The sequence below is a fragment of the Mus caroli genome, unplaced genomic scaffold (assembly GCF_978045245.1).
Source record: "Mus caroli unplaced genomic scaffold, Mus_caroli_1 scaffold_15, whole genome shotgun sequence".
Classification (NCBI taxonomy): Eukaryota; Metazoa; Chordata; class Mammalia; order Rodentia; family Muridae; genus Mus; species Mus caroli.
The window spans coordinates 37,191,268-37,204,702 of NW_028227270.1; the positions used below are offsets into that span (position 1 = coordinate 37,191,268).

At 39.0% G+C, this 13,435-nt stretch overlaps 1 protein-coding gene across 2 annotated transcripts in view; it reads right to left on the minus strand.

Annotated features, from left to right (window-relative positions):
* The window catches only part of Tmem161b (transmembrane protein 161B), a 70,451-nt gene extending 57,444 nt beyond the window's left edge, over window positions 1–13,007 (minus strand). The window contains exon 1 of one of the 2 annotated variants that reach the window (XM_029468324.2): window positions 12,842–13,007. In XM_029468324.2, the coding sequence (XP_029324184.1) occupies window positions 12,842–12,984 (143 nt within the window). In that variant the 5' untranslated portion in view covers window positions 12,985–13,007. The remainder of the gene's footprint in view (window positions 1–12,841) is intronic. The other variant, XM_021179988.3, reaches the window with a different exon arrangement.
* Between the last annotated feature and the right edge of the window lie 428 nt (window positions 13,008–13,435).

The following is a 13,435-nucleotide window of genomic DNA, read 5'->3' on the forward strand; positions in this document are numbered from 1 at the left end:
GAATTCATACCCAACGCTGTCTGGATGATCAAGAACCAGAGACTAGATAGCTCAGACATCTAGAAAACCAAACACTACTGGTCTAAAGAAAAAAAAAAGTAGCAATAAAATAACTCCTAATGATATTCTGCTATATGCATAGATGGCGCGCGCCTTAAACATCAGAGGTGCTTCCTCAACAGAATAATTAGAGACCCAGAGCCAGGTGTTACACAGAGAGAGACTTTAGAACCTGACTCAGGGACCCTGCAGACGAAGGGTAGAAAGAATTTAAGGGAGAAGGAAGATTGGTGGATGGGAGATATGGAGGACACCAGGAGAACAAGGTCCTCTGAATCAACTGAGCAAGGCTCATATGAACTCACAGAGAATGAAGCAGCAAGCACAGGGCCTACATCTGTTCCTCTGTGTATATACTATAGCAGACAGAAAAGGAAATGGGTCGGGAAGGGGAGGAAGGGGGAGGGCACCTCGAGGAGTAGAGGATGAGGAAAGTGTAATCAAGATATACTATATGAGAAAAGAATCTATTTTCAATAAGCAATCAAAAATAGTTCAAATAAACAAAACCAAAAACCCACAAGCAACCACACACACACACACACACACACACACACACACACACACACGTATAGCAAAAGAGGCAGATTAAATGTTACCATTTATGGGTAAGATTAGACCCAAGGCATAAAAAAGTGTATCTTTAGGTCTTTGTCCTTTGAGTGGAAGTATAAGTAAGGACTATGTTAAGTGTGAAAACTGTGGTCATCACAGGTAATATGAACCAGGTCAGGATAAACCAGATAAAAGGTGCCAAGATTCTAGATAAGTTTGCTAGTACCAGGTAGTTGAAAAACTCCTTGGATTTTTTTTTTTTTCAGAGATTTCAAATTAGCTCGGGCATAGTAAGTAAGCTATAGAAGGAGGGAGTACTTCCAATTTAAGAGAATTCTGGTTAAAAGCAGAACATAGGTATTGCATGGATCATTATCCAAGTGACTGTAAGTCTGCCTAAGTGACAACAAGCTTAGGTACATTATCAGACAAATGAATTATCAGGATTTAGAACCTTTATAGACCCAAGATAAAATAGCTTATCAATAGCCAAATATTACACCAGGCAGCATTTGAGATGTCCTTGAAGAACAGTCATGCAACCAACAGGTTCTCTGAAAGTGAGAAAAACAAGTCATAAAATAAATACTAGGGTTATCATCAAAATCAATGGCATTAAAAGAAGGGTTAGAAAATTAAGGGGAAAACTGATAAAAACAAAAATCACACAGGTGAATGATAACAGCCCTAAACTGAAGCTTTGAAGATGGATGCTTTAAGAAGTCAAACATTAGAATAGTTGCTTTAATAGGTCAAGGGATTAAGAACAGTTTAGACTTAATCCAAAGAGAAATCCTCTACAATTCCAAACTGGAAAAAGTAACATAAAACAACCATAAACAGACAAGAAGTCATTCTCAGGAGCCATTTCCAGTACCACAGAATTGGGTATGAGCTATTCCTGCCTAGAGCAGCCTTTAGAGGCACAGTAAACTGGATTTTTCAAAACAAGGCTTTTATAGTAAATGACATTAATGAAAGAATTTTGTAGTAAAGCAGCTAAAGAGGGCTGGCAAAATGGCTCCGTGTGTAAAGGTGCTTGTAGCTAACTAAGCCTTATCACCTAAATTCAATCCCTGAAGGAGAGACTACTCTCATGAACTATCCTCTGACCTCAGTAACACAAGTGTCTCCCCCAAATAAATGCTCTTTCCATAATTATAAAAAGCAGCTAAAACATTAAGTTCAGCAGTCAATATTTAATACTGATTCATTGAATGATTTATGAATTCAATCAAATAATAGATAGTGAACTATCTTCTGCTATAAAATAACTACATCTTAATGTTCAATTTATTCCTAAAAAGAGAACCATTGTATCAACTATGAGTTGAACCCAAAGGACAATTTTTTTTTATTTTTATTTGTATGTACATTGGTTTTCTGCCAGCATGTATGTCTGGGTGAGGGTGTCAGATCTTAGAGACAGTTGGGAGCTGCCATGTGGGTGCTGGGAATTCACCCAGGTCCTCTGGAAGAACATTCAGTGTTCTTAACCACTGAAAAAAATATTTAGCTGAATTGTTTGCAGAACTCTTTAGTTTGCTAGTATCGATGCTTCATTAACAAAATACTTTTTAATTTCTTTAAAACAAAAAGTATATACACAAATTTTACTGCTATTTTCCTAACTCAGGAAAAAGGTGAATATATTTTAAAACTGAAGTGCTGGATTGGAGAGATACCTCAACAATTAAGCGCACATACTAACAGTCCAAACCTTTAATTCTACCTCCCAGGAGCAAGGGGCAGATAGCAGAGTGCATGCTGCTCTCATGGCGGACCTCAGTTCTGTTCTGAGATCCTTTCCAAGAAGCTTACAACTGGCCAGTAGTCCTGCTCCAAAGGCATTTAGCACTTCTGGCTTCTTTAAGAACCTGAGCTCATGGGAACATACCCATCCACATACAAACACATACATCATTTTTAAATAGTAACACAATACTATTTTTTAAAAGATTTATTTATTTTATGTGCGCTGGTGTTTTGCCTGTTTTTATGTCTGTGTGAGGGTGTCAGATTCCCTGGATCTGGAGTTACAGACAGGTCTGAGCTGCCAAGTGGGTGCTGGGAACCAAACCCACATCCTTTGAAGAATAGTCAGTGTTCTCAACCACTGAACCATCTCTCCAGCCCCCAGTAACAAAACATTTTTTAAAAATTATTAAAAGTTATGCTTAAAAGTACAAATTCTCAAGAAAATGCCTAAATACAAGGTAATTTTCTTTAGAATTAAACCTATGATGCAACAGAATACATGCAATTGTATTCAAACCCATCAGGTCTATAGTTTTTGGTAAAGATAATAATAAAGACATCTAGAAGAACTGATTAAATTAAGAAATAACAAAAGACTTATTCTTCAAAATAAGTTGATAAAGCAAACGAGATTAAAAAAACAGCAAAGATAAGGATACATGGTAATGAAATACAATTTATAAACTATTCTAGCATACTGGTGTTGAAAACATCGCAAAGAGAAGGATACATGCTAATTAAGTACAAGTTATACACTACTCTAGCATACTGGTGTTGAAATTAATAGTTGTTTATTTAAAAGATAATTTTTCAGTTATAGCAGTTGAATAAATTATGCAATACCGCTTATAAAGCAATACTGTACTCATAAAAGCATTGCCAATGAACCAAGTATCTTAGAAGATGTTAGTCACTTCATCTCTAGCTAAGACATGACTTACTCAAAAACTGTTCTCATTTCTTCCACCTCACTCCAACCTCCACTTCCTGGAAGTTATCACAGTAGTTTTAATACCACAAAGTTAATACTTACTCCTTGATGAAATAAAGGACAAAGGATAAACTTGCCCGACTGTTTAATTACAGGCACTGTATGAAGCACTGAACTGTAACATAAAGAAAAGTCCTGTTTCTTTATGAAAAGGAGTACCTCTTACCAGGAAAGCCAATATACCATGCTCTCTGTGCCTCCAAAGACAAGGCATACCATAGTCATCTCAATTTAAAGTAGTGGCTATTTGTGTTACAAATACTTTCATTTATACAAGCTATATTTTACAACCATGTTAAGCACAGTAGTAATGATTCATAAAGCAAATTTAAAATAAAAATTCAGTTATAAATACAAAAGCCAAGAAACTTTAGGTATATATCTGTACAGTTAACTATTCCTTAAATGCACTCATGGTGAATATTTTAATGCACTGAATAAGTGAACACACTAGAGTACATAGTTTTGTTACTAGCAACACAACAATTAGAAAAGCTCTCTCTCATTTCCTATCTCTAAAATAAGGGGGAAATGATATCTCAAATCCCAATTAACCAAATTAACAAATAAACAAATAGTATTTGAAAATTTAACACTTTGATAGCATCAGCAAAGTCTCTGATATGGAATTTTCATCTAATAAATAATGGTCCTGTGCAAAAAAGTGATAAAATGAGCTACAATTTATAAGAAGTTTAAAAGGAAACTAAGATTTGCAAATTAATGTAAAGTAGGAGACTCAGTCCACTACTCAACAGTCTCATTGCAAATTAGTGCTTTAAAATAGACAGACAGACAGACAGACAGACAAGATCTCCATGGTGACTGACATGCTTATAGAGTATTAAGGCCTTTACTGCCAAGCCTGAGGATCTGAGTTGGATACCCCGGACCCCCATGGTAAAAAAACCTTAAGTCCAAGCAATCTTCAGAGCTCCACACACTCCATACCATGGCAGGTGCACCTGTTACAGTACACATAAACACAGGCACTTAACTTTTCAAAAATTCTATTTATCTCTAGAGACTTAGGACTTAATGAATCTTACAGTCTTGTTTTTGTTTATTTGTCTGGTTTTTGAATTCTATTGCAGAAACTTAGTAAATTCTCTCTTTAAATGACTTGGGGATATTTATTTTTAAATGATACAGTATTTTTTTCTAATCAGTGGTTATTAAGAGAAAGGAGTTGGGGATATCACTTAGCACTGGGAAAATAATGAAACAAAAGCATTTGAGGGTATTAGTAACACTAAGCACTTGGGTGATTTTATCAGGACAACAGGATCAAGACCAGCCTGACCTACAGCATTACATTTCAGGGCGCTCAGAGATCCACATGGAAGAAGAGGGAAAGAGGATATAAGAAATGAAGACCACAGACACTTTTAGTAAAAATGACTAATAAACAAATTGTAAAGATAAAATTCAAGGACTCAATAAGCATTGTTAAAATTATACTAGAAAAGAATTTCATACTAAAATGTTTCAAGATCATATTCTACAGTATATTGAATGTCTCAGGTTTTTTCCTATGTGTTTCTAATAGTCAGAAAAATACTGACCAATTACTTCCAAAATCCAGTTGCCAAGTCTTCTACTTTTATTTCCATTAAAGAGCATAAGACAATTTTTAAGAACAATAAGTGCAAAACTTAGCTAGGCATGGTAGCATATACCTGTTGGAAGCCTGTGGCAGAGGGATCAAGAGTTTGAGACAGCAGGAAGTACAGAGTGAATTCCATACTAACCTGGACTAATTGGCAAAACAATGTGGCAAAAATCAAAAATCAAACGGTTTTCCTTTTGAATAAGGCTAAACAGAAAAGAATGGTGTTAGTGACAAAATAAATCTGTTTACACAGACAACGTCACAAGCTGCAAGAATAAGAACCATTTATAATTAATCACTTATAATCATAAATATTGTTGAAGTCTTCTGGAATGATAAAAACATTAATGAAGTTATGGCTTTGGTGGAAAAGCATCTTCCATCATGACTTCCCTTCAGTGAAAGGAAGCAGAAGGTGACACATGGCTTTCCCAAGCAGTAGAGCAAACAGCAGCAGTCAGAAAACAAAGATAACACAACATCAGTTGAGCACAGCATGGTGCCAAGGACAAACATAATTTGAATGACTGAGATTATTATATTTAAAAGTTCCTATTTATCGCAGAGATAAAAATGTGAAGTTTACTTTAAAAAGTAAACACAGGTTGTAACTCAATGTCAAACCCTTCCCTCAGCATTGGCAAAACGAAGTAAAATGAAAACCTGATTGTGCTAAGTATTCATGGTAGGTATCAACCACTGACAATCTACAACAAAATATGCATAAAACACAGCAGAACAACATGCTAACGGTTCCTGTAGATATGCCAGTTGCACTGAACAAAGGTTTCTTTTCCCCTTCCCAGTGCCCCCTCAGACTAACCACATTTCCTCACAATCCAGACCTCTCCATTCCTGAGATTTTGCTGCAGAGATACTATCACTACCAACCCATGGCATGTACTGCAGGATAACTATGGATGTGGCCCAACATAAAATTGTAAATGTACTTAAAATGGTTTCTAACGTGACGTCTCTTGTAACTCAACTGGATGTTGTTGAGCATGACCTTGAGATGACAAATCCTTTATCAAAATATTCTATTTTTCCTCTAAAAAAATATCTGTACTAATTAAACAGTCAGTGATCAAAACATGGAGAAATGGTCTTTGTGTCTGCTGACCTTATGAAAGGGAGGCAAGTTTCTCTAAGAGATTACAGTTATTTTATAGCTCATTTGGTAGCCAAGTTTCAGAAGTCATCACAAGTGCAAAGAGGAGGAGAGAGACAATTGCTAGAACCCTGGGAAGAAGAAATGGGTGAGTGTGCCACATGCTTAGAACAAGTATGAGAGAAAACGCTTTCAGTAACTAAGGAACTCCAGTTCACAGCTTCTCTTCGGCAATCCCTCCTCATTCATCAGCATTATGTCAAGTCCATGCCCACACCTAAATGATTAATACTCTGCTTTGAAGGAATGTTTTAACTAGATATAGTTGAAGCAAAATAAGTACTAAGGAATTTACACTGTTGCTCTAATTTTGTGCCTCCATCTGTACAACTGAAGTTAAAACAAAACAAAACCTCAGAATTCAACTACTTCATAGTATTTAAACTGCTAAAAATACTCTTAGGTATTATAGTTACTGATAAGAAGCAAAATTCAATTTTTATTCATCTATAGTGCTTTAAGTCTTTAACTTTTAAAAACTTTTCTTAGCTGGGCGTGATGGCACACCACTGCCTGGCTAGCAGTATTTTATATCAGCATCCAAAATAAAGTGAAATATTTAAATAATGGTCTAAGAAGATATAGCTAGACATGGTGACACACACCAATCCCAGCATGAGAGAAAGTAGGAAGAGAGTAAAGTATAAGATTAAGGGGAGGAAGGAACAATTTTAATGTTTCCTAAGAAAATGTATTTTAATTGAGTTAGGCCCACCCTCTCTAGGTGATCTGTTTCACAGGAAGGAGACTGCCTACTGTATGAGATAAGAAAGTAAGTTGATCACAACCTGTCTTGACTTCACTCTTGCTCTAGACCAGCTCTCTGATGCATAGCTTTCCTGTCCCACAGAGGTCCTCCTGGTTGGTTAATAGTTCCCTTAGAGATGGAATCATTCCATCCAAAAAGGAAAGCTTTTTTAAATATGAAGGTAAACAACTTAAAATAGCTTCAGTAAGATCCTGAAACTAATCAGATTCCCTAGTGCCTTCCCTGCCAGAGTAAGCAATAAAAGCTGAGAGTTACCCTCAGACAGAAGGAAACCAGGCTGAGAAGACGACTCAGAGCTGCAAAGAAAACTTAAGACCATGAAAGCTGACTGGAAGGAGAAGGCAGCCAAGCTGCCTGGAAGAGGTTTCGACCAGTGGAGGCACCTGGAAAGAACACTCTCCAGCCTGTTGAGCTACCTTTAGGCTGTCCAGTGTGCTCATGGTTCCCAGCTTTGTGAGCTGTCACCTGTGCTAGGTATGTGTTGGGTGGAGTGGGTAAGGGGAGGGCTCAGTGATATAGATGTCTGTGTCATTTCTGCTGCTGTAAGTAATCCCTTACCCATATTCTTTTAAGTTACCCTACAGCACACATCAAGTGGACTTCAGTGGTATCTTACTTAGGTCTGTCATAGGTTCCCTATCTGGATGAGAAGACATTTGTGTTGCATCTCCCCAGGACAAGTTTTGTCACACAGCACATTCCCTGCAATCCAAGTACCACTGACTGGCAAGTATAGGTCCTGGCTCTGTCTTAGAATAAATGAAGGAGGAGGGTAGGAAACACAAGAGGAAAGGAAGAAGAAAACTATCAAGACACAAAGACCAGGGTAGAGGAACTTCAATATTACAAAGAAGAATAAGCCAATCCACAAGGGTTTTAAATTTGCATGGTTCCAATTATATAATATCCTGGAAACCCTTGATTATAGTGAAAAAAGATCAGTGGTTGCCTGAGGAAGGGAAAGAGGAAGAATGATTTCAGGGGAGTTAAAATACACTTATACCATAATGATGGGTGTACATAAAAAAAAAAAACCTATTCATTCAAACCCACATATAATGTGATCAAAATACAATATAAAATTCTCAATGAATGAAAATATATTTTTTAAAAAAATTAAAGATACATATCACTCGTAAAAGTTACAGATAATGGAGAGGCATGTAGAACAACAGAAACTCGTGCACACAATCTAAACCTAATCAAAAGTTCCTCTTTAAAAAAATAATCTTTATGGCTTGGAGAGATGGCTCAGCAGTTATGAGCAGTGGCTATTTTTCCATAGGAACCAGGTTCATTTTCCACCACCTATGTGACTATAGGAACTCTACTTTGATGATCTTGTGGAATTTATCACATCCCAATGGCAATACCCTGAAACATGAGTTAGGTGAAGTTTCTACCCTCCTAAGTCATTGGAAGTTAAACCCCAGTGCGAGTTTCAGAGAGGACAAGCCATAGTTTACTATCCTATCTGCTCTGGAATTATGTGAAACAAACAAACACAAAACAAAAGTCCTTGTGAAGTGAGTATTTTGTTGGTTTGGCTAAAATGACTATACCCTTTGTTTTACCAGACAACCGTTTAAAAAGCCCTATTATTTCAGAGGATACTTCTTCACTCATTCACTTGCCATTTGCTGAAACATTTCACTGTCAGCAAAGCTATCAACTAGATGAAGTCTCTCTAACTTGAACCAGAACTGTGAATAAAACCATACTAAGTCATTAGCAATGAAAATAGTCAAACAAGCAAAAAAAGCAGAAGGTAGTTTACAAATGTTTGTTTCTGCAAAGGTGCTCAGGCACAACCTTAACCAAAATAGTAACTGAAGAAACACAAGGCTCTAACATAGATTGACTAGGCCTCTCGGAAGACAAAGAGCAAAGAATCGCAGGAAAGAGAAATCAGAAAACTTGAGAAGAAACTCAGATCTCTGCTACTACATTCAATGTTAAAACCTCCTTAGAATCCTTAAAAGGCTCACAAGAGACAGCTATATCAGGATCCTTTCAGCAAAATCTTGCTGACATGCCTGGCAAACACAGAAGTGGATGCTCACAGTCAGCTATTGGATGGAACACAGGGCCCTCAATGAAGGAGCTAGAGAAAGTAGCCAAGGAGCTGAAGGGGTCTGCAACCCTATAGGTGGAACAACAATATGAACTAACCAGTACCCCCAGAACTTGTGTCTTTAGCTGCATATGTATCAGAAGATGGCCTAGTTGGCCATCATATGGAAGAGAGGCCCCCTGGTCTTGCAAACTTTATATGCCCCAATACAGGGGAATGCCAGGGCCAAGAAGTGGGAGTGGGTGGATAGGGGAGTGTGGGGGGGAGGGTATAGGGGACTTTCGGGATAGCATTTGAAATGTAAATGAAGAAAATACCTAATAAAAAATTGGAAAAAGAAAAAAAAAAAAGAATCCTCAAAAGGATTGTCTTTCACTCAAATGCAAAAGAACTTCCAATAAATACACTCCAGTTCTTAGTTTTCCATTTTCCTTTAAGAATGGCTTGAAGACCACTTGTTTCAGACTTAACTACAGAATTTATTAAAAATAAATTTTTGAGTTGGGAATGATAGCTCATACAATAACCCCAGCATTTGGGAGGCTGAAGCAGGAAAGCAGGGAGTTCAAGGCTAGCCTGAGCTACTGAATTAAGAACCTGTTTCCAAAAACAAGCATGCAAAGATTCAAAACTTTTACTACTCAAAATAGGATCCAAATACACATTTTTTTTTTAAACCAAGAATCATAGGTAATTTTTTTTTTTTTCCTGAGTAGTACAGAATTCACTGTATACCAGACTGGCCTTGGACTCACAGATCCCATGCTGGGATTTCAGGCATGCACCACCATGCCCAGGCATTCTTAAGGAAACTTAAGTATCCAACACTCGTCACAAGTTCACTAGATGTCAGCTATTCCTTGACTCCCTCAGTTTACAATCAATTCACTGGTCGGTACTCTCTAAGTGTACTGTGTGTGTTTCTCTCATATCACATAGCACATTATTTCTTCCCAGCACCGCTCCTCACCAACTCTGCTATAGCAAAGCTTTCTGTCTCCCCACAATTAACAGCAGCAAATTATTAAACTGCTACATTGACTAAACAAGCCACCAGGGATCTGTAACTCAAAATGTTGCTCTAATTGTGCTACTGTTCTCTCATAAATCAATACCAATGCAAGATTTTCATCACAACAGAAAGTGGAACAGAATTAAAACACTTGCAGTTATGTTTTCTACCAAATATTTTCACATACTGAAAGCAAATAATTTAGTTCAGTATTTTTGGTCTACATCACAAGCCTATTGTCCTTTGCTCACAATACAAGAACCTGATATACACAGCACATCTATGAAGTTTGGGGCTACAAAACCAGATCAGAGAATGAGCGGGCAGAATAAATTTATAACCAATTAAACATCAGTAAATCCAAAGTATCCACTGTGGGGTAGCATTTATAAGACATGAAATACCTGGCCTAATATAAAGACAAGGATTCTCAGACTACCCAAATGATGTATGTGTGTGTGTTTGTGTGTGTGTGTGTGTGAATATATATGAATGATGCTTTTAAAGGAACTAAAAGAGCAAGGGAACCATATTAAATCTTTTTTTGCTCTGTTTTTCTCTTTTACTTATTCACTTTACATCCCACTCACTGGCTCCCTCCCACGATCCTTCCCCTGACCCCTACCCCCACCCCAAGCAGGTGGGGCCCCCAGAATATCCCTCAATCCTGGTACATCAAGTCTCTGTACCAGATTAAATCTTAATCTGAAACTTGTATTTGTCATGAAATAAGGTTCTAAGTCACTGAATGTAAAGAATCAGAAGATGACTAAAAGCCAAATCTACTTTTGCCAGGAATTTAGAACTTCTCAAAGAGTTCAAACTCTTACCAAATTTATGTAAGTAAACTAATGGATAGAACCTGGGTCTTGAGAGTTCATGTCTAGTGAGTGTTCTTCTCACTGTATGGTTCACAACTTAACTGTTAATTCAACCAAGGTCAACCTAAATTCCGACCATCCTTGCTTTATTTTTTAAGGATTCCAAGCAATGACAGCAACTCCATACACAAACACCAACTTCATAGCGGTGAACAACTTTAACTTTAGTCAAGTAACTAACTCAAAAACAAGACAGATCAATGTCACAATGGAGACAACCAGGCCCCACATTGTGAAGTGTCACCATGAGATTAGCTGAAAACATATCTACTTCCTTCGAGCTGCCAGAATGGTTCTGTGGATCTCAGAATGCAGAGGACACATTCTAATTCGGCTTCTATGTGACTATCATGGATTTAATCATTTTATGTAGATACTATCGCCAACTTTCTAGACAAGACCAAGTTTATTAGACCTCACCTCAGGTATAACACTGCCTGCTTCTAAACTCCACATTCTTCCTTCTGTAAAATTGGAAGAGATGGGGAGGTTGCTAGACTTGAATTCCTTCTAGTGCTAATGTTCCCTCTCTAATTTCATGATCCCAAATGAAAACAGAACTCTCTTAAGGAATCTAAGCCATACTATTCAGAGGTTCAAAACACTAAAACAAACAAACAAACAAACAAAAACATTAAAAGAAAGAAGTAACCTGGTAGTTTGCAACTGAAACCAGGTTTTTTGTTGTTGTTGTTTTGTTTTGTTTTTTTTTCTCTAGTAAGTCATACAAAACAGCTAAAACTGGCAATATTAACCCTGAAAAAAGGGGGCATGGCCAAACTGGGAGTGGTGGCATATGCCTTTGATCCCAGCACTTGGGAAGCAGAGGCAGACAGATCTCTGAATCAGAGGGCAGTCTGGTCTACATAAAAAGGCAGCAGCATAGTCAACTAAAGCTTGAACCCAAGATAGAAGTCTCTGCAGATGGTTTGAAATCTTTCATGTGGCTGATTGCCTGTTCAACTTTACCAGAACCCTAGGACTTTGGAAATAGCAACTATCTTTTAAAAATTCTTTTATGTTCCAGAAAGTAGTTGACTGCAGTCACCAGCCCCTACACAACCACCTGCCTTCCTCTCATAGTCCCCCAATAAAGCCTAACTTAGATGTTTCGAAATCCCATTCATTCCATCAATTAACTTCTGAACTGTGTGATCAGTCAGCACCCATTGCTTCTTATCTACAGTTGATTAAGACGTTCTTTGTACAAGTCCCTGAACTTTGTCCTTTCAGACTAAAACAGCAGAGAACTCTGAGAATGACTGGCCTCACGGTAAAACACTCTTCGGTTACTCCTTTCCCTCCAATCTCTCACACCAGGTTCTTTCTATGTTTACGTATCCTTCTCACCTAACCTTTAAGACACTTGCAAATAATATGGCTGAGGCTGTGCTCCCTACTTCGATAGAGATTTACAATAAGAAATTACAAATTTTCCTTTCAAGTTAAATCTGTTGGGACTCAACCTGGACATTTTCTTTAAAAGTGACATTGATTTTTCAGTTCTGCTATAGTTGAGTGTTAAGAGAAGCCAATTTTGTCTTAAGTGCCTCGGCGTTGCTTGTCTCCAAGGAGACAGGAGAGCGTGCAAAAAGGCACTGCTGCGTCCTTAAATTCTCAGCCAAAAGCCTGCGGCGGGAAAAGGTGGCAGGGACAACGTGGTGGGTAGAGCAAGGTCAACAGTGGGCCACCGGGCGCCACAGGACACACGCGAGGGCAGGCTCCTTAGACTGGGTACTCCGACAGACCCGCCCCTCTCCAACCCCACAGGTCCCTCGGCTGACTGGAACCCCGGCGGCGGCCGTGCGCACTCTGGGAAGGTTGGGGTCCTGCCAGCGGTTCATCCCAACGCTCCAGCAGGTTCCATTCCCAGCAGGGACATCAACCGGCTCCTTTCACAGACTAACCTCCCTGTCCTTTCCTCCTGAGGTTGTCACTCTGATCCTCACAAGACTCACCATAACGCCAAGAACAGGTCGTGGGACAGACAGTCTAGAGTCCCCGGGACCGTCCAGAATCTCCCCTTCAGGTTCTGCAAAACGGAGCTCTCGAAACCGCGAAGGGAAAGGTCTTCCGGCTCGGCCGGAAGTCCTGCCCGCATGGGACAGGAAGTTCCTCCCTCTCCGGACCGCCAGCGACCCCACGCCACGCAGAGAGGAGGAGACGCAAGGCGTTCTCTAAAGCTACTTCCGTGGGTGTGAGGCTAAGGCGAGGGGCGGGGCTGACCTTGAGAACGCAGGGGCGCAGGCGCACAGGTAGGTGGGCGTGGCGGGGCGGGGCGGAATGCCCGCAGGATTCCTAGGTAGGTGCGGTACTTTTCGCGGGCGCTGGGGTCGGTTTGTGCTGCTGCAGGGATCAGCTGGGTGGGTGTAGCCGTCGTACTCTGACGGTTTAGTGAGGGTAAAGAACCTTCTAGGCTGTATTCATGCTGAGATCATTCAGAAATTGTTTAGCCAGCCTCCTTTCTGTCCGCTTTCCTTACGCAGTACCGTGGAATCTCAGTTAATTCATGCTGTCCAAGCACCTTCCTCTCTTAGGTCAATGAAATGTGA